A 26,859-nucleotide genomic window follows, 5' to 3' on the forward strand; every position below is an offset into this window, starting at 1 on the left:
ATATTACTATCAACGCATATTCAACTGACTAAAAACTGATTAAAAATTCCATGGCTAATAAATATGTTCATTTATATATTTATTTCTATTACATAAGAAATCTGTTCATTTATATACATGTATGTTCTTCATACAAATATATACCTTTAAATTATAGGTATATAACATACATGTGCATACTTTAAATACAGTGTAACCTCACTGTAACACTACGCACTATCAGAAAAACACACCCCCTTATTCTACAGAATTATTTTAAGTATGAATTCAGAGTCCCACCACCTCCTATTAACCCATACAATCTATTAGAACCTTCCTTCCTCCCTTCTAACTAACTTCACGTCACAAATATTTGCTGCATGCCTATTAAGGATGGCTCTGGGGCAGACACAGGCCCAGTAGGTTTCAGGTTATCAGGGCAGACTCAGAGGTATTTATTTAATATTTTAAAAATTCATCATAGCTACAGGAAAAACAACTCAGAGCTCATACCCCACGGACACCAAGTCTGCACATTATTCATGCTGAAATGGAACGAACCTTTAAAAAAAAATGTAGGAGCTTATCATCCTTCTCTCCCACTACTAAGACCTACAGGAAAGATCCTATAATTGGTTCATTGTTCTTTACTAGTTTTTCAGTTAGATGTGGGCAATTAGTTAGAACACTAAGAGGTGGGAATCAATTGGCATTCAAGTCTTTATCTGTGACAAGCAATAGGAAAAACAATTAGCAAGTTTATGACTTACATTTTTGTTTACAGTTGAAAAGCCAGTGTTAAATAAGTTCAGTGTTGATTACAGGCAGATATTTACATTTGTAAAATGGGAGTATCTCTAGCATATTTTAATTTGAATAAGGCTGCTATATTTCAGATTGAAAAATTAATTCCAAATATTTGCAAGTAAGTTAACTTTGAGAACAGAAATGAATACAAAAGCACAAGTAATGACTGCACTGCAGTGGAATTCAGGGTACATGCGTATTCATTTCGGCACTAAATTATGAACTTGCATTGTTCTAGAACAAACTGGAAGGATTATTTGTGGATATGGACCCTCAGCTCACAATATCTAGTAGTTCCTCTAAATGAGAAGATGGAGCACACGGAGAGGTTCTACTCACCTCTTTGGCTATAGTTGTAATGAAGGCGGGTGGTCTGGCAGTGGCAATGAGCGAGAGGGCATGCCTCGCAGAGCGGGCGGAGTCAGCTGCAGGGCTAAGAGGCAGCCCCATTGTGATGCTAAACAGGGATCAGGAAAAAAGGAAAAAAGAAAAGAAGCATTAGAAATATAGACTGAAAAGATTAGACACAGCTTATAATGTCAGTTCAAGGTCAATGGGAGCACTCAAACAGTTAGAATATAATGGACTTGCAACAATGAGCAGTGATTAGGAGTCAGGGTGTTCTGGCATCAAACACAAAATCGAATAATTAACCGTGAAGATTGAAAACAGTATGTGCATCTGTCCAAAGTGTTAAAAACGCCTTGTTAACAAATTATCAAGAACTAGTACTGAATGCATATCACAAAGCTCAGAATCAGGCAAGAAAGAAGACTGTGCTGAGTATTTTCAAATTTTTTGCTAAAAAAATTAAAGGCAAATAATTTGTTTATAAGGCCACAGAAAAAGGCTTCATTTAAGGACGTGTATCTCAAAGGAAGCAAAATTCACTTCTGTCCATATAATTATCGAAAGGACTGAAAAAACTGAAAAAATTATTTTTAGTTTTTAATATTATTTTTAGTTTAAAATATCCTCAGTACTGTTAATTTACCCCATGACCAATACTTTTAGAACCAATCTACTAGTCAGCATGTTCTGCCAATTATTACTTTGTATCGATGCAAAAATCATATTAATGGATACTTATTTTCTCTCTATAAAGTTCATAGGCATGGCACTGTCCAGGCAACATAAAAAATAGGTACATGATGAAATAAATCTTTCCAAACTGTTGGCATATCCTGATAGAATAGTGATGCTATATTCCTTTGCCACCCCCAAAACATAAAAATGATCATATTATGCTTGTAAGCTTCCTGCAAATTTTATATAGACTACTGTAGAAAGTAGTAAGACTTCATTAAAATGTGGCATGTGATCCAACGTCAGCTGTATACAAGGAGCATTTTGCTCTCGTTAAGAGATCCATTATAGTTTCTCTCTAATTTTGCTACTGAAAATTACATAATTTTGATACTTACATACCCACATGAAATTATATTAAGATTTGTCCTGCTGTAATTAATCTGTATGCTTCATGTGTAAACTGGATTATGTTTACTAAAAATTCTCAAAATGTTTACAATTATTTCTATGACTAGTCTAAGAATCATTTTAACTTTTAGATGAAAATAAGTATACATTACATAGGCATTTTTTTAAAAAGATTTTATTTATTTATTTGACAGAGAGAGATCACAAGTAGGCAGAGGCAGGCAGAGAGAGAGGAAGAAGCAGGCTCCCTGCTGAGCAGAGAGCCCGATGTGGGGCTTGATCCCAGGACCCTGAGATCATGACCTGAGCCAAAGGCAGAGGCTTAACCCACTGAGCCACCCAGGCACCCTACACAGGCATTCTTATCATTGTTAAGAGAAGGTAAATTGATGATTGGAAATTCTGCTTTTAATTTCTTGGTGATTACTACACTGCTTAAATCTCTGAACAATAATATTAACTGCCTTCAGTCTTTTTTTCCAAACTGAGGGTTGATACAAAGCAATAACTTGGAGAAGAGGATGGAGGCAATCCTTTGATGTTTCCTACTAAAAAGAAAGATGTGAGCTGACATAACACACACATACTGAACAAGAAACAGAAAGAACGTGTGGGTAGACACGTCACCTCCACCGAAGAACCTGATGCCCCAGGCACCGGGTCGGGGCTTGAAAGAAGTGTTCAGCAGTAAAGCAAGGTCAGGTAGTTAGCCAGGTTCTTTTTGGGATTAAATTTTACTATTGAGAATTCCACAAAGGACATGCTCACTATGTGAGTAGTGCTAACTAACCTAGACTGCTCAGTAATTGTTATAAAGTTCTGATCATATTTTAAGTTTCAAAAAATTCAAAAGCTAAATACATTTTTGAGATATTCTATGATGTTTCTCAAGTCAGTATGAAAAGGTGTTGATAATACTAAAAGGCTGAAACAAAAAATGGTATGTTAGGGATGCCTGAGTGGCTCAGTCAGTGAAGCATCTGCCTTTGGCTCCGGTCATGATCCCAGGGTCCTGGGATGCAGCCGAGCCCTGCCCTGCAGGGGGTTCCCTGCTCAGCAGGAAGTCTGCTTCCCCCTCTCCTCCCCACTTCTGCTCTCTCTTGCTATCTCTCTCTCTCTCTCTCTCTCGCAAATAAATAAATAAAATCCTTTTAAAAAGGTATAATTCTGAGCAAACCTAAATCAAATTTCCTAAGATCAATAAAGTCACGAATGCTGGGAGTTGGAAAAGATCCCCAGGCAACCTCCCTGCACAGCAGTCAACCATGGGACAGGAACGTCTCCCTGCTGGACAGCCCGGCCTATGTCTGGAAGGCATGACAGAGAGGAGAAAGAACTGGACGTGGAACCCAGGGTCTCGGTTTGAAATTGAGCTTTCCTGCGCTGTTTCATGTCTTCTTGCATCTGCCCAGAACATCCCTAAGAGGGGGGTGGTATTGGCATTTTATGAAGGAGAGATCAGGTCCAGAGCAAGGAGCCAAGGTAGTAACGATGTTCCTAGGACAGCTGATCTTTGGAGAAAATAAAGGGGGGAGGGGCTTGCCCATATTGTTGTTAACTGGATTAATGAACTGTAACATGACTGAGCCGAGCGACTTCGGATGAATGGCTAGATTGCATCCCTGAGTGAGGTTTCCAGTGGGATGTTGTAACGTGAACTTCAGCTCTGTTCTTCTCAACATCAATCGTGATTAAATGAAGATACAGATGCACAGTTAACCAGCGGTATGGATATAAAGTTGTAATGGAAAGCAACTGTACTACACGGCAGACCTGGATTCAAAAAGTCCTCAGATTAAACTGGGCTAGAGAAAGAAATCTTTTTTTTTTTTTTTTAACTTATTTATTTGAGAGAGAGACAGTGAGAGAGAGCATGAGCTAGGAGAAGGTCAGAGGGAGAAGCAGACTCCCCATGGAGCTGGGAGCCTGATGCGGGACTCGATCCCGTGACTCCGGGATCATGACCTGAGCCGAAGGCAGTCGTCCAACCAACTGAGCCACCCAGGCGTCCCTAGAGAAAGAAATCTGGTATGTGGGTACAAATGACCAACTTTACAGGAATGAGAGAGGCGATACTAGGCTTGACCAAGTCTAGGGAACTGCACTGAGGGTTGTATGTGAGCCACAGATGTTCATGGATGTTAATGATGTAGCTGCCTTAACGTTGCTAGGTCGTATCAAGGCTAACTGAGTGACAGAGAACATGTTGCCCCTGCTGAACTTCATGGTTCCGGCTGCCTGTCTGCCCTCCCCATGGCTATACTGCCTCTGAGCTGCTGAGATGGGATCTGCCTTCTGCAGGCCAAGTGTTAGAGCTTCCTCCTGGAGTCTGGGAGAGTCCCACCCATTCCCCGCTGCGTACTACTGTGACCTCTTGGAGTTGGAAACCAGAGTTCAACTCCCACAAACAGGATCCTGCCAACCCTACCACCCACCTCTCTTCCAGCCTTTCTCTGTTCCTTCTGGAGGAGAAAAGTTTAGTGGGAAGCCAAGGTCGGGGGGCGGGGGAGAATGGGAGGAAACAAAAATAATGAGAATCAATGATTATGTGTGCCTGTGTTCACCTGAGGATGACGAGTGGATACTGTCCCCCTCTCCTTATGCTGTGCCCTGTGGCCACCCTGGCCTGAGTAAGCACGATGTGTGGATAACGTGTCTGGTAAAGTAACAACTTCACAAGGTTGTCGTGAAGATGAAATGAGCAGGCAAATGTAAAAATCACCAGCCCTGCATCTCACCTACATGATACATACGACAGATGCTTCTTCTAACCCGAGATGACTCCCACACATAGAAATAAAGTGAAAATAAAATGGGATCAACTAACAGCAGGTCACTGGTTTCAAAGTTAAAGGCCCAGCCACATATCAGCCTTAATCCATCTCAGCTAACGATGCTGTGAATTTGGGGAAATCGGCAAACTTCTTGTGGGAAGAACAAGGGTAAAGTCTGGCATCTGGAAGAGAAGCTGTAGGGTAACAGGTAAGGAAGCTAACCAAAGACATACACAAGTATTGCTCATGAATTCAGTGCAAGTTGGAACATCCAACAATTTGTAGAGGCGTCAAAGGGTACGTTTGAGTGACCCCCATGATCAGTGTCCGATGGCTGGAGTGCAGGACTTGGGAATGTGGACACAGCGACTGTTCTGAGGTCAGGGTTCTGTGCATGCATAGGGCACAGGCAGGAGGGCTGGGAGTGTGAGAACAGAGAGGGGTGGCCAAGGCACAGGGGAAGAAGGCAAACCTTCTCTCCTCTTTGCAGTCTATTTAATGAATCACTGCCAGAGTTATCTTCCAAAAGCACTAGCTTTATTTCATGGTTAACCTGATTAAAACCTCAGTGGGTCCCAGGGCTTCTAAGAAAAATCTTAAACTCCTTGGCTTGAGGTTCTAGGCCCTCCATAATCTAGTTTCACTAACTTATAACTCAGTCTTTTCAACACCATGCTCCTGATGCCAGGTTAATTTCAAGGTTGGTCCCTAAAATTCCATTCCTTTTTTGACTGTAGGGTATGGCTTATGCTTCTCTACTGCCCATCCCCACGATTAGCATCCTGTCCCCCTCCTCTCTCTTCAATTCTTTTGGAAGCCTACTTGTTCTGCAATTGCTAGAACATTCAATTACAATCTATTAAAACAAAAACAACCAACAACGAAACCCATTTATTCTAGGCTCTCAGCCCTGAATCTGATTCTGCCAGGCATTACGAATTAGTTTTGTATTGTGAACTCTATGCACATTGGTACCATGCCTTCTAATCCTGTGATCCCCCCAAAGTGCCTAGTGCAGCCCTTGGACAGAGTGGTAGCTCAATAGTTACATGTTAAATGAAGTTACCTGGCAAATCCAACAGGAAAAAAAAAAATCACTTAAGCCAGTTATTTGACTGAACTGACCAAGCAATGAAGTCAAAGTAATTGATCTAGTAGTCCCAACAGACGAAGTCTAATTCTACATGTAGTTATCCTGAAAGTCAAAGGTGCACTGGGTATGTGATATATTTTAATGTGGGATTCTAACTGAGTGAAGGATCACACTCTCAGAGGTGTGAAATTAAAGGGGCATCGGCCTTATTCTGGAATCCATGTAAATACAGAACTTACTCTTTTCATCCGATCCTGCTTATCTGGCTGTTATGCAGATCATTTGTTATATAGGTTTATAAGATGGGTCATTAGTTTTAAAAAAAAAGATATGACATACTCTCTCTTTTACTCAGCATTTCGGTACACACATCCCATATGAAATACCAGAGATGATAGATACTGTAAATAAAAATCATGAATAGAAAAATAGTCCACTCAGGCTGAGCTCATTCCTTTCGTGACTGCTCATTAATCCTGTTCTAACCCTTACTCCGTTGTAGTAAAAGCATTTTAAAAGTCACATGTGAGACCACTATAGTTAAATGTCACCATCTACAATTGTCAGACTTCCCCATCTGTCAAATTAAGGAATACTGCAAGAGAATATTCAGGGGAAAAACCACTTAAACTTTCATAGAATAACCCACAAATCACAGTCAACGGTATTATGGACTAAATGTTTGTTTCCCCTGAAAATTTGCCCCTATGTGACGGTATAGGGACACGGAGCCTCTGGGAGGTAATTAGGGTTCGATGAAGCCAGATGGGTGTGGCCCTCAAGATAGGATTCCTGCTGAATGAGCGACCCCAGAAAACTTGCTCTCGTTCTCTCCTAATTGTGAGCACAAAGGAGTCATGTGAGCACAGAGCCACCTGGCAGCCACCTATAGGCCCAGATAAGAGGTCTCAGAAAGAAACGTGTAAGGAAACAAACTGAGGGCTGCTGGAGTGGAGGGGAGCGGGATGGAGGGGTGGTCGGGTGATGGGCCCTGGGGAGGGTGTGTGCTATGGTGAGCGCTGTGAATTGTGTAAGACTGAACAATCACAGACCTGTACCCCAGAAACAAATAATACATTCTATGTTAATAAAAAAAAAAAAAAAAAAGAAAGAAACCTGCCTTGTCAGCACCTTGCTCTTGAACTTCCCAGCTTCAAGAACTATGAGAAATAAATTTCTATTGTTGGAGTCCCCCAGTCTGTGCTATTTGTTATGGTAGTCCAAGCTGACTAAGATAAAGAGTTTCAGGGCATCGAAACCACTTCTCAGTGAAAACAAAGACTAAAATTATTTTGAAAATGTATACTTAATTACATAACAACTGGGCATCCCATCTTCCCTCCTCCTGGTAAAAACAGATGTACTAACAAGTGTTTTTAATGTAATATGGAATCATCAATTCTGATCTGTCATGTTAAACCTTAATTTAATAATTCAAAGGTGGCATTAGTCTCCTAAACACAAATGTGGTAATTCTCCCAATACATGCCTATCTTTTAACCTGTTTCCTATATGTTGTATGTATTTGCAACTATGAGCTGTAATGTAAAAACTATGCTAACAGGATTTAGTTAAATGGTTCCCTCAGATTATAAATTTTCTATTAAAAATAAACAACTGGGGTGCCTGCGTGGCTCAGTCAGTTAAATGTTCAACTCTTGATTTCAGCTCAGGTCACAATCCGGGGATCCTGAGACTGAACCCTGTGATGGGCTCCACACTGGTCATGGAGCCTGCGTGCGATTCTCTCTCTTCCTCTGCCCCTCCCCCACTACTCACACACATGCACTCTCTCTCTAAAATAAAAAAATAAGTATCATGTGAATAGGAAAAATAGTTTAACTATAAAATCCTAAAATACCTTAATGTTTATTATATATGTTCTTTTCTCTACGTCCTACCCCATATATAAAAGCATACAGTTGAAATTTGAGTTAAAATGTCAATTGTTTTTCTTTAACTATATATAGTTCAAAGAGGATATATCTAACATTTGGGGCTTATCTGTATGTTATCAAAGCATGTGTGGTTCCTACTTGACTATATGTTTTTCTTTTAAAGTTTGGTAAGCTAGGAATATTCCAGAAAAGCAATGGGCTTTTGGTAATGCATTAATGTCCTTCCATCTTGGCAGTGCGTGAGACTGCCCGCTTTCAGCAGCGGGGGCCAGCATGGTTCTGCTACTGTCTTTCAGAGTCAAGGCCCTGCGACAGGAGCCGGGAAAACAGAATCACACCCAGACGACAACAGGTACAGAATGGAGTCTAGCCTTCTAAAAGCACAAGGATTTTCCTGTTCTTTTACAGAGCAGGATTTTTCTGCTGTTTCTAACATTTTATCCATATATATATAACCATGGTGACCTAAAAAAAGATAAATTTAAAAAAAACGTAATACCGCATGTTGTTTTTTTTTTTTTAAAGATTTTATTTATTTATTTGACAGAGATTACAAGTAGGCAGAGAGACAGGCAGAGAGAGAGGAGGAAGCAGGCTCCCTGCTGAGCAGAGAGCCCGATGGGGGGCTCCATCCCAGGACCCTGAGATCATGACCTGAGCCCAAGGCAGAGGCTTAACCCACTGAGCCACCCAGGCACTCCCATACTGCATGTTTTTTTTATTTTCCTCACTATTAGCTAGGAATGGCTCTATGATTTCAGTGAAGGGCAGCCTGCATTTTCTATTAGAGTTCATCATGAATGAGCAGCCTTTATTCATTAACTTTAAAAATTCCTTAGCGATTCTACCTGTGGGTCACTGGTGACATAAAAGATGGCATGACTCTACCGGCGCGGGAGAAGGCAAATGGGAGTCAGAAGACTTGTAGCTCCTTCAAGGTCTGGTGAGATCTCAAGTTTCTGGTGAGGTGTTTCATCTCTCTTAATCTTGTTTTTATTGAATAGCATATTGAGAGCTCTGGATTGAATGCTGCTGAAGATTTTCATCTCTAAAATTCTTTGACTTAAATGTTTGTTGAATGCAAATCATGTGACAGTGTTATGAATAAATATATAATACATGGTTCGGGCACTCGGGGAGGTTACTGATATTTAAGTAGGTTATTAATTTTTGAAGGTACAAAATTCTTGATGGAAATTATTTCATTCAATATATTTTTAAGATCGGAAAGTGCACTGAAAATTCCGAGTTGACCGCTTTTATGTCCTTTAAATTGCCTGTTTTACGTTCGCTATTCTCTGGATCTTTAGCTCTGGAGGTGCAGAAGGCACAGTGGTAGAAGCAGAGCTCGTGGGGTCAAGGAGCCCTAGGGCAGAACCCACCTTCCTCACTGATCAGTGTTTCTGTGGACCAGAGACAGAACCTCCTTCAGATTCGTTTTACAACCTTCTATTATGTTTATAATCATTTTATAAAATAAAATGTGAAACCAATCCTCTTTTTTGCCCTAATTCTATTGCCCAGAGATAACTGGGAAGGAACTTATGTTCAAGTTTTAGATGGGAACTCCCCACAGTGTAAGTTCTGCAAGGAATGACTAAAATTAGATAAAAACAATGTGTACAGTCACACGCCCTGTGTTTTGAGGAGCTTGTCAGCATCTGCTGGGCACGCCTGTACCTTCCCATCTCTGTCCTTCTGCATGTCCTCGTTGCTCCAGCTCTCCTCAAAATTATTCGGATGAGGCATGCAAGTACAACTCTTCCGGCATCCCTTCGGAGGGCCCGGCTGTAACTCATCTCCGCGTCCTCTGAGCATCCCTGCCTCTCACTCTCCTCCTCCCTTTGCACCATGGTTCCCCCTGGGGGAGACGCTGTCTTTCCTTCAGAAAGTGCTTTGGAGATAGGATCTGTGTTTGATGCAAATTTGTAACTACATACAAGACCCCACAGTGTTCCTTCTGTATGTTAACTACTCAGTAAAAGCTTGCTTAGTTAACAGACATAGTTTAAAGTTGGGTAAAATAGTTGAAAACGACGGTGTTCTTTTGACTTCAAAGAAGTAAAATTCTCAGATTTCTAAAATAAAGGCATTTTAATTCTGAAAAAATGCCCTCTTTATCGAGTCGTCTACAGTTTCTCAGGAGACCTCTCAGGAATCATCTCTGACAGAGGATGTCAAGATAGGGGAGAGAGGGGAAGAAAGAAACTGCTCTAATATGTATCTCCAGGACTAGGGAGCAGCCTGAGCTGGCTACCCCCCTTAACCCCTCCCTTAGAATGGGAGTAAAGAGGGAAGCACTGTGTAGGTTTTTTCTTTTTCAATTAACATGAACTGAGATTTTGAACAGTGCAAGCCTAACACAGAAGCTTCATAAAGCGAGTCTAACATCGCCGTCAGAAGCGAGGGCTGAGCCCGGTTATGGAGCACAGAGTCAGTGAGGCACAGAGGGGTGCCGGTAGGCAGGCAGCATGAGGGTCAGAAGCACATAACCCTGCTCCGTTCTGCCCCATCTTAGCCCTTCTGCAGCCTGTACCAAGTGTGTCATGGATGTAACAGGCCATTTTCAATCTAAATCTTGTTATAGATTAATAAGCAAACATTTTCTTGCTTATTATGCAATTTATCATGATGAAAATTACATTGGACTCCTCAAGGCTACATGCTGATACGTTCCTTTATTTAGAGCTGTGTATAGAGAGTTATACTAATCTTCATGACAGAAAAGGATGTGATAGCAAGATTTAAATTAGCTACCGAAGAGCTAAAAGTATTTGTGTCTGTGGACGTACTACATGCAGATAAAACACACTGCATCTTTATGTTTGCTGATATAAGCTTCATGTAAACTGATTTAAAAGCAAAATAAAACAAAATATTAAATACTACACCTAAAATAAAGCCCACCACTTCTCCTAAGCAAGAAAACAAGACTGTATACTCTTGAAATTATGTTTAGATCAGCTTTGAAAATAGGCTATAAAATTAGGTCAAAACCAAACTGGAAGAGATACAGGGAAACTACAGCCAACAGGAGGGCAAAGGATTGGAAATATGTTCTGGGCACAAAGGCCAGCGGCCTTTTACTGTTGCTTCAAATTCAATGAGTCCAGTTCCTTCCTAATTCCTAATGTCAATCAAGAACCCTCAGGCCTCCTGTATCCAAAAACTATCCTGGCTGCCGTTACCTTGAGCTATTCATTCTAGAACGGAGCAGCTCTTGACCTGCTGAACACTAAAACAATGACAATGGCATCACCACCCTTACTGGAACTGAGGTAAGAGATGAAGTGATTTGCTAAAGAACAAACAGCTAGGGAGCGACACAGAGATAATGTTTAGGAAGCATGGCAAAATGATGGCGGCAGGGTGGGGGGGGCAAGCTGCCTAAATTGGAAATGAATACTATCTCCTACCAGTCCATCGTGGGACTTTGGGCTGGGCATGCTCAGTCTGTAGACAAAGCCACAGCATCCCAGTCTAGCCTTTTAATACCTACTTTGATCTCCACTTCTTGAGCCTAGAGCCATAAGAGATCATACGGGAACTGTGGGAAATGAGAGAGACAACCATGAAGAAAAGGGCAGAGAATTCTAGTTTTTTTCCAAGGTCAACAGAGATCAGAATGAAATGCCATTTATTGAGAAAATCAAAGAGGTGATAACATTTACATTAAGAGAGGCATCGTGGGCCAGTTTAAGGATCCGAGCCCTAGGAATTCACGCCCGTGTGGATGGCTATACTAAAAAATGAGAACAGGGGTGCCTAGGTGGCTCAGTTGGTTAAGTGTGTCTGACTCTTGGTTTTGGCTGAGTCATGATCTCAGGGTCATGGGATTGAGACCTAGCTTGAACCCCACCTCAGGCTCTACGCTCAGCAAAGAGTCTGCTTGACCCTCTTCCTCTGCTCCTCCCCCTCTTCTCTCTTTCTCTAAAATAAATAAAATTTTTCAAAATAAAATAAGAATAGGAATAATAAACCAAAAACCTTCCTCCAGGAATTGGGAGGCTGAGTTCTCAAGTCAACATGACCACTCCCAATCCCCTTCCCATCGTTCCTGGCCACTTGGCCACCAACTGCTTCCCACTTACTTCATTTCAGCAGCTCCCTCAACTCATCCGCCTCCCTTTACTCTCATCATTGCTTCTCTGGGTCTCTGCAACCACTGGTCCTTGACTGTGTGCAAGTGAAACCTCATTAAAGTGAACTTAAAAATTACCATGAGCATGAAGGAATGATTCCCCAAACTGTTTGGCCATGTATTCTATTAGGAAAACATTTTTGAGCAAGTATATATATATAATTTTCCTTAGAAGTGATATGTTTACACTCTTATTAGACAGTACTATGTGAAGGCACAATGTCATAGATCAGTCATTCACTGATTCAATGCTAAATCCCACGTGTGCCCAAATTACAGAAGTATACTTCCCCTTCCTTGTCCATACCCAAAATTTCATATATTGAGATATTTATCTTTTTTTTGTCAATTAAAAATATACAATCTATCAAGGGCAATCAATGACCTCAAACACAAATAAATCACCAACCAAAAAAAAAAAAACCACAAACAAAAACCCCACATATTAACTGGAATTGAGCACGTACTTGGCAAGCTGCTTCTCGGCATCAGCACAGAGTTCGAGAAGCCCCATGAGGACAGCAGACACGTCCATGTAAGGCTCCCAGACTGTGAAACCACGTCCAATCAGATCGATGGCTGTTCTTCGGATCGTACTGTGTGGAGGAAGTTTGGGGCTCGGGGGCTGCAGCAGAAGAAATGTCAGTGCCTTACCTGAAATTACAAAATAAAAGGCAGAGCAACAAAGTAATTTTACTTTTGTGATATTTTTTTGAAGGTATTTTCAAAGTATAAACCACTTTTGATTTTCTTTTAACTGAACAGGTATTTTCAACATTAAGACTATAAAAGATCTCAAGTTTATAGTTTGCTCAGCCACATACTTAAAAGAGATACTTTAGGCTACAATATTTTATACCATATTAGCTAAAATGTTTTAATTGCAAAAGAATTATGCATAATTAAGTATATATCATTTTAAAACATACCACTGATCCTAACTTCCAAACAAGGGTTCTCCCTACTCAACATTCTGTAAAATGGAGATGGTTTCAAATAATGTTATATGGTATTTATCTTTCTTCTGTACCTAACAGAGTTCCTATGTCTGACACTTCCTTCAGTAACACTTGTCATCACAGGTGATGTTTATCAGCAGGGATGAAGGATGAAGGCAGAGGTGTAGTTTTAAAAAGTTTGTCCCACAAGCATCTCTGTTTCTCCATACTCCACTATACTGATCCAGCACAACCATGTGAAGTATGTGGTAAATTCTCCACGCAGGTTTGGTAAAGAAATTAAAAGACAGTTCGATATCACTTCTAAACCTGATGAAATGATCTCGATTTTAATTAACATGTATTTCTTTATGTTGGAGATAATGTGAACAATTTGTATACATAAGCCTAATGGCCGTTAAGCTGTAAAAGCTCATCGATTTCAAAAGGCATTTTGACATTTACAAAAGAAAATAGGGATCGTGAAGAGCAAACTGCAATTTAAAAGAGGCTGTTTGTTTCTCGAGGGGAAAAAACAAAACCGTTTACAAATCACAGAACAGTACAGCAGACTGGTTAAGGGGCACATGGGTTTCAGATCTAAGACAGGGAATAACCACAGTTTCCTAACTTATCAGGGGGCCAGTTGAAGAAGGTACCCCAGAGCTGCAGTCTCCCTGTCTTAAAGCAGGGAAAACAGCAGTCATCTCTCGCACAAAGCACGAGGGCTGAGCGAACGGAGGCATGCCAAGTGTCCTGCCACGGGCCCAGTGGCTGAGAGGGCTCCCCAAGCGGCAGTCAGGGCTCATGACGAATAGCGCCTTGAACTTGTCTGTTTTCAAAATTAAGAACGTGGCATATCCACTTTAATTTAATGCATTCAACAGATAAAAGCATTTACTCATTTTTATGTCCTAGCCAATTGTTCAATGAGAGCCCAGATAAGAGTCTGTGAATGCACTTTGTTCGTGGTTCAGAATATCTTCTGCCACAAAACCCTTGAAGAATCCATTGAAATCCATCTGTCTTTTCTCCAGGAAACTACATACAATACATACACATATCCATCAAATTCTGCAAAAAAATTTCAAGGAGGCCACGGTTCTCGGGTCAACATCTCCTGTTGTAAACTGAGAAGGTACGTATACAAGGAAAGCCTCCTGGAGAAAACAGCTTGGAATTCAAGACTTCATTCATACATGCATTTGAAAATTTTACTCTCCTACTTAGCCCTGTAAATGTCATATGAAAAGCAAGTTTTGTGGATCATAAAAATAGAAACTCCTTCTAAACAGGTGACCTACTGTTCTCTATTTCCTGGAATGTGCGCTTCCTTATGGCACGGCATTTCTAATTATAAGCCTTTCTGGGCATTTCCCGTTGCTCGTGGCGGTAGGAACTATGTTTCATGCCAATTTCCATCTCCCACACCATTGAGCACAGTGCTCTGCACACATTACGGACCTACAATGGAACCATCTCCATGGTGACTGCATGGTTTTTTTTAAAGATTTTATTTATTTATTTGACAGAGAGAGATCACAAGTAGGCAGAGAGAGAGAGAGAGAGAGAGAAGCAGGCTCCCTGCTGAGTAGAGAGCCTGATGTGGTACTCAATCCCAGGACCCTGAGATCATGACGTGAGCCGAAGGGAGAGGCCTAACCCACTGAGCCACCCAGGTGCCCCTGCATGTCCATTTCTAACACTGTTCCCTGCTCCAGTTTGGAGGAATGAGGTTTCAGCATGTCAAGAAACCTACCATGTTTCTGTTATTCTTTCCTTTGGGGAAGCTGTAAGAGCCATGGAGAGAGCCCCCCTGCCACTCTCTGCAGACACCCTGGAGCTCAAGCAGCAATGGGTGTGACCCAGGGGACCTGGCTCCCTGAAGGTGTGTCCCTGGGAAGCAGGGTTGTGAAGGGGCAGGAAGGCTGCCATTCAGTACAACGTTCTACCGCGTTTCAGTCATCACTCTGCTTAACTGCACTCCGCTATTTCTGCGTTCAGTACAGGCAGGATTATTCTGCGATCCTAAGGACCTTGCTGATTTCTTGCAGCCGCTGTGCGGGAACTCTGCAGGCAGCTCCCTTACCCGCTCTGACAATTTTATCTGGAGAGCAAAAGTAAACCGTTAAGTGGCTGGTTTCTTGATGTTTTTCATCATTTTTCGACAAAGTAGGAAGGACAGCAGAGGGGATGTGATCACTTACCTTCCGAGGAAATGACAGAAAAGAAGAATGAGTAAGCACACTTCAAAAGACTGCTGGCCTTGCAATGGTCCAGCAGGGTACCTGCCTCTCTCCTGCCAAGTGTGATCTACCCTCACATGAGGCCCAGCCCAGCAGGAAGTGCAGGTTCCCTACAGCTCTGACATCCCCTCTCCTAAATCACTTTCTGTTTCATTCAATGATCTCATAAGTAAAATTCTTCCACAGCATCGCTCCTTCTTTAGTCGAGATCACAATCTCTGGGTAACACAAAGCAAAGATCCCCACAGTTCTGGCAGGCCATGTATGGGGCAGCAGGAGAAGCAGAGAGAAAAATGGCCTATTTAACACATACATTTTAAACCTACTAAACTAGAGTCTGGGTTATTTTTCACTGGTCAGTTTTGGAATTATAAAGACAGAAGAATGTTAAAATTCCACATCCATCTCTGACAACTTATCCCAAGCAAAACATGTAAAATAAGAGAAGATGAAGAGGGTTCTCGAGTTGAACATTTTGATTTCTAGCGTGGCTGATTAATAAGACGCTTATAACTTTAATGCTACCAGGAATAACGACCCTGATGTCCTGAAGGAATACTCTGGATACCTAAGGCTTCAAACTTCCTAATCATAGATTCTTGCAGATGATATTAAGGACTGAGCCTTGAAGAAATGGTTATTATGATAATCCAAAGGGAGAGGTAAATTTAAAATTCCTTTTCAACTTTAACTATATTCTCTACTTTGGGGTTTATCTGACTTATGTTTCCATAAGAGACAGCTGCTCTGCAACATGGACCAAGGTAATAAAAAAAACTAAAATTCACATACCCATCATATCCTCCCTGACTGACAGGAAAAGTCTCATGACAATTTTATGAACTTTATCTCTCAGAATTTTCCTTAAACCTATGGTACCCAATAAAAGTTGTATTTTAATCTGTATAAGATGAAATCTAATTTTGTATAAAAATACGTATTTATTTTATGTAAATGCCCCACTATTCCACAGTGCCTCACTGAATAAGCAAGACAGAGAATGATGTTATTATTGGTCATCATGACTGATTCCTTCATAAAAGGGTCTTTAATGGCAGTATTTAAAAGTTCAACTGGACTGACATTCATTCAAGGTTTTCCGCAATTTGGTCCCAACCTATCCATCCAAAGATTCATGCAATTAACTATTTACAGAGTGTTGTTCTACAATACTAAGTGCTGGAGAAACAAAAAGGAAAGAAGACTAAGTTCTTTCCCTCATGGAAATGCATTCGAGTTCAGGAGACAGTTGAGCAAACAGGTAATTTGAATATATTCTGAATAGTGTTAGAATATTTAAAAGCACAAGGTGTACAGAAAGAACTTAATAGGGGCACTTAACCCTGTCCTAGAATTATGAGAAGGAGTCCAGAGAAAGGTGACTTCTATACCCAAACCTGAAGACTGAGTACGAATTAACTACTCAAAGGAGAAGACTGTGGAAAGAATGCATTCCAGACGGAGAGAAGAGCATGTCTAAAGCCCAGGAAATGAGAAAGTGGCCATATCAAGGGGTTATACATAGTTCAGTAGAGCTGGAAATTCTGTCGGGGAAAAAGGAAGAGGTTGAGGTATTGGGCAATGGGGAAAAGAGGCCAGGTGGGTGAAAGAGAACAGTAAGACACGAAGCAGGACAGGGTATCAGAGCCCAATCACAAAGAGCCTCATTTGCCATGCTGGAAGTTTGTTTATTCTGGTGACAATGGGGAACCACTGAAAGTTTTAAGCAAAGGAGAGGTTTGATTAGATTTTCATTTTAGGAAGATCAATATTTGGGTTGTCTTGTAATTCTAAAGGGGTAAAGCTACTGCCTTTTCATTCTGATCTACTCATTCCTAGACAAACAGATTAATTAGAATCACAGAATTTTCATATTGAAAGGACCTGAGAAAAACAGCATCCATTCCCGTGCTTCACATGAGATAACTGACAACTGTAGAAGGCAAGTGGACATGCCCAATGGGCCAGTGTACAGGTCTGAACACAACTTGCATCTTTATGACCATCTTTTATTCAAGACGCTCTACCCAGCTATGGATTCAAAACTATACCCTTTATGATCAATCTCCTTCTCCTCAATGAAGGCCTGATTTCAACTGCAGTTACTAGTGTCTCCTGCAAACAGAAGATCAAATAAAATATATCCTTCATCTTTTCTCACACAATGAGAAGGTTGCTATCACTGGTTCAACAGCTAAATATAACCATAGTAAGATCCACAGTAAGAGCAGTTGTCTTGGCTCTAGCTTAGTTGCATTGTGGTCACAAAATGGCCTACTGAGCATCTAGACTGTCCCCCATATCTTCCCTGCCTATCTTAGAATGAAATCCTTTTTTAATATAGCAATCGCTATCCAAACATTCCTCAAATAACAATCATCTGGCATTTATTTCATTTTTTAAAGCTAATTTTATTTATTTTTATTACTTTCCACATCTGCTAAGCAAGTAAGTTCCCTAGGGCATATGAAATTTTTTGAAAATACTTCTGTTTGGCATAAGGCTTAGCATCATGCTTTGTATTCAGTTATCACTTAATAATTGTTGCTTTGGCAAATACTAAGAATTACTTTACGTTGTGTGTGCCCAGCACAGTCAACAAAATTATACATAGATCACAAATTTCCAAAAGTCTACTACAAACCTATGCTGGCCTGTGGGGACGTTTCCATGGCTCTGTGGTGAAATGGCAAAAATATAAACAATGCAAAAAAATAAAAACAATGCAGGAAGTCTTTTTCATAAAGCTAAATTTATTCAATTTAAAGGGTTGCTTGGGTGGCTCAGTCTGTTAAACCTCCAACTCTTGATTTCAGCTCAGATCAAGATCTCAGAGTTGGGAGATCCAGCCCCATGTCAGGCTCTGCTCTCGGTGGGGAGTTTGCTTGAGATTCTCTCTTTCTCTCTCTCTCTGTCTCTGCCCCTATCCCTCCCGCCCCAACATGTGTGTGCTTTCTCTTCCTCTAAAATAAATAAATAAATCTTTAAAAAAATATTGACGAGGATAGTGCTATTTTTAAAATGTCTGTTGTGAGCAAAATAAAAAATGTAAAACACTTTTCCATACTCTCGGATTTTACTTTTGGAAATTTTACTGGCCCATAATATCTGAAGTTTGGAAACCATTGCCATTTACAATAAATGGTAATACAGGGGGGACACAGAGTAATACAGAATAATACAGAGGGAGCAGAGTGCACCTTCTCCCACCATGGAGTATCACAACTAAGATTTCTACTAAGGGTCCCTGGCTCTTACCTGAGAATGCCAAGAAGCTCCTAATTCACTTTGTTACAGGATAGGATTCAGAGTTATTCAAGTAATTCTGGGACCATATTAAAGGTCCATTTATCAAATTACTAGTCTTTCTCACCCACGAGATAGGTAGGTAATCAATACTCTGGCAGCTTCACAGTGGGAATCTAGCAGGTAACACACCACCACCACCTCACCATGTATGTCCAGCCAGAAGTAATACACCACCGAAACTGCAGACATGCTCAGAACAGGGGGAAACAAGTCAAAATAAAACAAAATGCTTTGAAAAGAAGAAAGCACTAATATCCAGCACTGGATAAGTCACAATTTACTTAGAACCTCTGGCTGTTCGAATTCTGTTGTCACACAGTCAAGAGTAAAAACAACTGCTCATATTTTAGTGCTATTTTATTCCAAGCTTTTTAGCTCAAGCGTTTTTTTGAAAAGTGCTCCACCTTTATTCTGTTTTTTTAGAAGTGCTACATAAGAGCAAAGCTGCAAGACAATTATTTACGCTTTGCTGTAACAGCAAAATACTAAAAATGAGAAAAGGACGGAGAGAGAGAGAGGAAAATAAAGCTAGGAGAGCAGTGATTAAAGAGCTGACAGTTCTATCATGACTACCTTGCCGCTTTGGCAAGATAAATACTGCTCCATCATGAACTGACTAGTGAGAAAACACCCATTCAAAACATTTTTGTACTATTTGGTTGGTAATGACGACTAGCTCTTTCAAAAGACTAAACAAGCCAACACACACACACACACACACACACACACACTTGCACGTGTGCGCTATTACTTATGTAATAATGAATTTGTCTTCTGGGGCATTTCTTCATCCTTATCATAAAGTGTAGATTCCCTTTATTAATGCACCTTACATTTATGGAATGCTTACTTTATGAAAACACATTAACTATAAAAACTATAGTTCTATATTTCTATATGCACTGTTTTTAAGCACCATATGATAATAAATAACACTTATCTTAGTTTTTCCTCCTCTTGCATTTCTAACATGGGTGGAGACTAAACCTAACAGTAGTGGTGTCTTGCGTTCACTGCTTTTATTCACTTATTCACACACACACAGGGTCAACTGCCAATTATGTACACCAATACAACACTTTTAATACTAACCAAAACCTTGATTTTCATATACAGATCCTACTAACACAACATGTTCATGACATGAACATGAGAAACGCGTAGTAGTGTTTCCTTACATTGTTTCTGTTTGTGCTGAAATAGCACTAAATAGGAAAAGATCACTTAAAAAATTGTAAAATTGATATTTTTGTCCCAGTTCTCCATTTGTAATTTTTATTTCCTTTGGGGGAAAGCTAACTCCCCCCCCACCATACTTCCTCGACATGTGAAGACCTTTATAGGAGTCCTGTGGTTACCTCATAGGCAGATTCTTGAACGAACTATTACCAGCCCTCTAGCAAGCAGCACACCCTGAATGAAGAAGGAAACAGCACTGGCTAACTGAACGGACTGAAGAAGGCGCTGTGGAGCACTGAGCATGAGAAGGGGGCGGGGCACCTCGGTTCCGAGCGCTTCCTTGCTGCAGACAAGGGAACCTGGATTTTAGGGCAGCCAATGCTTTCGGAAAACCAGTAGCCACAGGGAGGAGTTTAAAGAACTAAAAATTAAAAGAGAAGCTGGAGTCATGCCATTTTTATCAAGGAAGAATGAAATTTGCTTACTGGAATTATTACAAAGTCATAGTATTTCAGAGAACTTTTCAAAGAGTCCTTAGACAGCCTTCATAATTATTGTGGCTGTCCCACTGGTAGGTAAAATACAAACCATTTTCTTGAGCTCTGGTCCCTCCTAGGCCAGTCAGGCCAGTCAATGGGCCTAGTTAGAAGAAACTTGTTCCTCTTACTTAAAAAATACCATGAATGAAAAAATGGCCACGAATCACCCTTGGCTCTGAATAGCAGAGGAGTGGGGGAAAGGTCATATTAAAAAAATGCATTAATTAATAGTTCAATTACGAGGAAATTCCTATGGGAGAACACATTATATGCACTTTAAACCAAATGAATTTATGATGATTTATGCCATTACAATGAGTGCAAAATGAATTAATAATGATTGGCCACTTATTTCAAAGTGTAACCAAGTGAAGGAAGCCTTTTCCCACTTGTTCATGTCCATCAAAGAACAAGGATGGCAGAGTGCCATCTGGAATTCTGTTCCTTTGCTTTATACAGTAACCTGATTTAATTAAAAATAATTCCAATCTAGTGTGCATTATTCATGGATATGGACTAATTAACAAACACTTCTATAATAAATAACTTGTATTAATGCAGTTATTAAAAACTGTTAACCTGTTTGCACAAAAACAAGTCATTTTTTTAATAAAAAGCATGAAGTAACTTAAATTAGGAAACCAATTTAACAAAAATATTTAAAAACTCATTAATCTACTATCCATTTTATCAAAACAGTCCTATTTCAATGTAATTTGCTATTCCTTGTCCTATAATCAGAAGACTCTAAAATCCCAATGCTCTTTGATTCAAAGTACATTTTTTTCAATTCTGCTGAATTTCAAATTGTGTCATACCATGAAATTTAAAATTAGTTTGGCTTTTAGTACTTGATATATTTTGGATGGCAAACTAAGATTAGGGAGTCTTACCTTCCTATGAACAAAATGATACGATTTATTACAGATAGTCTTTTTCTGCCTTAGGAATGTAAAGACTGCTGATTTTTGGACAATCTGAGAGTCAGCAATAAATACTTCTATGCCTTGTTCTCAAAAGGTGCAGATGGCTAAACAGCGTGAATGAGTGGATGGTGGACGGTGGCAGGCAAAAACACACCAGGGTTTAAGTTCTAGCTCTAGCGCCTACTAGCTGAGTAAGCCTCTATTCATGCAGTGTTCACGAGTGCTTGCTGTGTGCCAGGCACTGTTATTCAGCACGGGTCAACAAGATCTGTGCTCTCACGGAGCTTACATTCCAGTTGGGCCAGAAGGACCAAAAGAACAAATAGATACGTCAAGGAGTATGAAGTCCTGCGAAGAAAAATAAAGCAAGGTAAGAGCCTAGAAAGTGAGAAAAGGACTCTACAGAAGGTGACATTTGAACAAAGGCCCGAGTGAAATGAAAGAGAGGCACGTCAGCATGTGTGGGAGAAGCATTCTAGGCGGAGGGGATGGCACAAAGGCCCTGTGGTAGGCAGGGGTCTCTAATGGCCAGCAGGAAATCCAGAGTGGTTAGATGGCAGTGAAGAAGGACGAGGTAAAAGGACATGAAGTCAGAGAGTCAATCTTGGGATGGATCACACAAGTCAATCTTGGGATGGATCTTTTCCCTGTGGGGCTGTTATGAGAAACTCATGGAAGTTATGTGGAGGAGAGTGACATGAACCGCTGTCAACCAGAAAGGATCGGGGTGCTACATACAGAACAGACCAAGGTAGTTGCGGGGAGTGAGTCACATTAGGGAGGCCAACTGCGCGGTTCTTAAAATGGTTCAGGCAAGAGATAATGACGGCATGGACTAAAACATTAGTGACACAGTTCTCATACTGTGTAAACTCCGGATTAAAAAAAAAAAAATTCGAAGATAGAGCAGAGAGGATTCACTGAGGGACTGGATGTAAACACAGGATGGAAAGAGAAGCAAAATGTATTCTAGGCATTTGGGCATGAAGAGATATGTGAACGGTGGTGACACTCAGTAAATGAGTAACAACAGGAGAGAAGGTGTTGTTGTTGTTGTTTTTAATTTGTTTTTGAAGTAGGAACAATAATCCAAATTTTCATTTTAGGCACTTCCAGTATGAGATACATGTCAGACATGAGAAGGTAGATTTCAGATAAACCACTGGATATATGAGTCTGGAGACTGGTGTGGAAACCAGGACTGGAACTGAGAAGTTAGAAATCACACATGTACACACGCGCTGAAGCCACGGAACTGGAGGTAATGCCTGGGGAATGAGGATAGGTACAAAGGAAAGAGGGGGAACACCAAGACTGAGTACAAGTGGCAAATGAGGCAGGAGAAATGGGAAAGGACAATGTCAGAGAAACCCAGAAGAGGTGCAGGTTTAACATAGCTGAATTACGTGCTATCAAGAGACAGACAAGACGAGAGACGAGAGCTGAGATTTGCTTAGTGGCTTTGAGAACATGGAAGTCCCTGGTTATCTTGCAGAAAAGGTTTCAGTAGAGTGAAAGTCAGAAAAGCCTGATGAAGCAGATTCAGGAAAAAGACGGTGACTGAGAAAGCGGGGAAGGTAAGCTGCATGAGCATGTGGTAGAGAATGTATACAATTATGCAGGCTAGACTATTTGTATTTTCCTACAACAGTGATTTCTTAATAACTCTGATAATTACGCAGTGTTCACATTACCTTCTCCAGACACGTACGATGGATGAAACAGATAGGAGTGTCTGGTTAGTGTGACATCCATTTCTCAGTGTGTTCCACACAGATCTTCTACAGCCTTCTCCAAATCTCATCACCTCCATGAACCAACCAATCACACTGAGTCTCTGGCCTTCAAAGCAGAGACTGGTCTTTCCAGAGATGAAGCCCCCCAACATGGCAGCTTCATTCATGTCCGATCAGGAATGCATCACAAGCCTTCCTGGTCATCTATACACCATTAAACATCCTGTGAGAGGGGCTTGCCAGATGGATTATAGGATTCTGAAGATGCTGATATATATATATACCTTTCCAAAATTCCTGACTTACTGCTTGATCAAAGCCTGACACTCAGTTCTTTTGCCTATTTTTAATACTCAAGAGTTTTAGAATTTAATTATTAAAAAGTACATGAAATATAAATAAATAAAATATTTTAAAAAGGGGGAGGTGCCTGGGTGGCTGCCGGTTAAGCTTCTACCTTTCGCTCAGGTCATGATCCCAGAGTCCTGGGATGGAGCCCCGCACCAGGCTCCCTGCTCAGCGGGGAGTCTGCTTCTCCCTCTCCCTCTGCCTACCCTCTCCCTGCTTATACTCTCTCTCTGTCCAAAAAATAAAATCTTAAATAAAAATAAAAAATACATGAAATCAAAAACATTGACCTTTCCCCCAAAGTACCATTTAAAATTTTTATTTATTTGTTTGACAGATCACAGGCAGGCAGAGAGGCAGGCAGAGAGAGGGAGGGAAGCAGGCTCCCCGCTGAGCAGGGAGCCCGATGCGGGGCTCGATCCCAGGACCCTGGGACCATGACCTGAGCCGAAGGCAGAGGCTTAACCCACTGAGCCACCCAGATGCCCCCCAAAATACCACTGTTAACCAAAAGTATGGGAAAACTGAAATACTTCATGGTAATTTCATAAAGAGCATACTCTCAATGTAATTTTATAAGCAGTCTAGTGGAGATGAAAATCATATGCACGATTAGTTGATCTCTTTTCTAATAAACACAGTAAAACATTCACCTGGAACAAAGAGCTGCTGAATGTTAACCCTTCACAGATAGATCATCAAAGATGAGAAACAGCTAGCTGCCCTTAGCAGACACTAAATATTAAGTCAACTGTGAGAATAAGACCAGAGTAACCCTAGGAGAAATAAATTCAGAATCGCTTTACATGCGAGCAAATAAACAAATGCTAACATTCTCAGTGCGAGCATTCTAAATGTTTCCTTTCTACACATTTATTTTATTGAAGTTGAGCAAGGGAGGAAAAAAAAAAAAAAAGATGAGCAAACAAAAGTCACTCTGCTACCCGTTTCTCAGTCTGGACATCTTTGTTTAAGCTTTGACTTGGCTTAAATGAACGAATTAATATTGACAAAAACATCAACTAAGCTAATGAGTTGTTAGTTAAGGCAATAAACATGTCACATTAGAGTCAGCGCAGTAAAGAGGTAATTAGCCCTGGAAAAGCCCTGCTGATTGGAGCTGTTGAGATCCTCTGCTCTTAACCTTTGAGTCCATTATCCAGCCCAGGAGTGGTGGCTATGTTAATGGGAACTCGCTGGTAAACAGCAGCCGGGCTGGCGCAGCTAGATCTGCAGCCAAATTCTGGGATGAAAGGGGCGCTGGTAGGCTTACAAGACCGCCATTAACAAAGCTCCGTGCTCTTTGAGGAACAGACATTTATGTCCAACAGAGAAGGCAAATATATTTCCAAAGAAATATCTGTGGGTATATATATATATTTTTTTTAACAAAAAAATACTTAGCAATATATTAAGTAATATCCAATGAGACGAAGAAAGTCACTTTAATCACAAAATACTCTTCAATCTGCAAATAAGGATGCCCTGACCCTTTCAAGATAAAGCACAAGATACTATAGTATGATGAACTCCTAAGCTATAAAAGCAACCAAGATCACAATTAAAAATCATAGCTAATAATTTACATTCATTTAAGACCAAAAAAACCCACTGCCATTATACCTCTAAAATACCTATATTTACATGAATAATTACAAATTGTCCTTCAGAGCAGCTTGCTCTGTAAGATCTTTCTTTTTCTTTTTATTTTTTTTAAACTTCTCACTGATTTTACTGCTGGGGCTTTAAAACAACACTAACATTTCAAAGTCCATGCTGAAAATGAAATTAGATTCTTAAAGAAATATCACAAATAGGAAGAGAGAACCTCCACAGGAATTAAAACCCAGAACATGTATAAATAAAATGTCCACTCTCTCAATTACTGGATCATGACTGAAATAAAGCAAAAGACCATACTGGAGAGTACAATGTGAACTTGCATAATAAATCCCAAAAAAATTGCCAAGTGGACTAAATTTTGACACTGCTTCTAATATTATGTATGCCTATAAGTGTATTAATTGATACTAATATATGCATTGAAATAGGTTAAATTGAAATCATATTATCAGGAAATACATATTTTTTTGCCTCTTCGAAACTTGTCTTTTTGCTTAAAAGCAAACATACACATTCAAGATCAATACTACACTGCCACTCATTTTGCATACTTTAAGAATTTTATGTTATTTGCTTTTACAGAGGAAGAAAATGTTCCATCCTAATTCTGTTATTACGTAAGTTTGATGGTGGAGTGGTCAGATAGGCAGTTCCTTGCCACTATTCTGTGCATGTATGTGCAGTCTGTGTCTGGGTGTTAGAGGAGGAGAGATGTGGGACATTTACTATACAGTAAATCAATACGTGCTCTCTTTTCTCGGGCTGAGTAATTTCGAAAGGGACAGGAAGCAATTAGCTCCCTCATACCTTACTGGGCAGTGTATGGTTTTAACATTTTTCCCCCTCAATACAGCTTTCTACTGAATTTGCAAAAACAGCTGTATATGGCTTAATTCTCCTTAGTTAGTTCTTTTACATAATTAAATTTAGACTGAAAAGCACTATAGACCAGTCTTCATTTTCAATGAAAGAAGAACCAAGAAGTAATGCTGCAAACTAAAATAAGAAATACATTTTTTGTTGTTTTATTGTCCCTGACAGCTAAGTGTAACCTGTAAAAAATACATGACAGTATTTACTTCTTCTATTAGACAGAGAACATATAAAAATGCACAAATACTTCAAAATTGTCTAGGAGCAATAAAGAAAAGTAAGGTTGTCAAAATATTTTTAAGACTACACCCACATAATAAATCCATAGCTGTAATTATTCATATAATTTCATATCTAAGCAGTGTATCACAGAACAACAGTGTTCAATCTTTTTTCTATCCTAACATACTTGCAGAATGTGACATATTACCAAACCATTTCTTAATATGACGGAATGAGGGTAACAAAATCGGAGGGAAGCAGAGTGCCATAAACATAATTTGATGTGTTAACCCACTTCACACCCTGCCCTTCCCACTTGCAGTCAGAAGACCATAGTCACCCCCCCACCCGACCCCCTATACCATCCCGTGACTGAAAATCCATGGAGCATTGTATAAAGCTTTGAAGTATGATCTAAATTCTAATCCTACACCCACAATTTGCTAAGTTAGATCTCAGGCAATATGAACTGGGTATTAGTTGCCTCATCTGAGATAAAATGAGATGGAGAGAAGATTTCTTTCTTGCGTTGACAGTAATATTAAATGACAGAACACGCATCAAGCCTAAAACGGGGCAGGCTCTTAATAAATTCTTCTTCAGCTTCCTGAACACAACTACACAAAAACTGTTAATTATTTTCCTCAATCACAGACATTTATTTGTATATTATCCTAAGACTTCAAAAACTGACTTTTGAAAAAGGAGAAAACTAGTGGGACTCTATTCCTATTAAAAATATGTAATATCAAGGGGCGCGTGGGTAGCTCAGTCGGTGAAGCGTCCCACTT

The 26,859-nt window shown here is 40.2% G+C and overlaps 1 protein-coding gene across 3 annotated transcripts in view; it reads right to left on the reverse strand.

Annotated features, from left to right (window-relative positions):
* Window positions 1-26,859, reverse strand: part of WDR7 (WD repeat domain 7) — a 367,702-nt gene that overhangs the window by 97,968 nt on the left and 242,875 nt on the right. For all 3 annotated transcript variants that reach the window (XM_044242906.1, XM_044242905.1, XM_044242907.1), the window contains 2 exons: window positions 12,597-12,783; window positions 1,126-1,243 (listed from right to left, as the gene is read on the reverse strand). In XM_044242906.1, the coding sequence (XP_044098841.1) occupies window positions 1,126-1,243; window positions 12,597-12,783 (305 nt within the window). The remainder of the gene's footprint in view (window positions 1-1,125; window positions 1,244-12,596; window positions 12,784-26,859) is intronic.

This window comes from Neovison vison, chromosome 3 (genome assembly GCF_020171115.1).
Source record: "Neovison vison isolate M4711 chromosome 3, ASM_NN_V1, whole genome shotgun sequence".
Taxonomy (NCBI): domain Eukaryota; kingdom Metazoa; phylum Chordata; class Mammalia; order Carnivora; family Mustelidae; genus Neogale; species Neogale vison.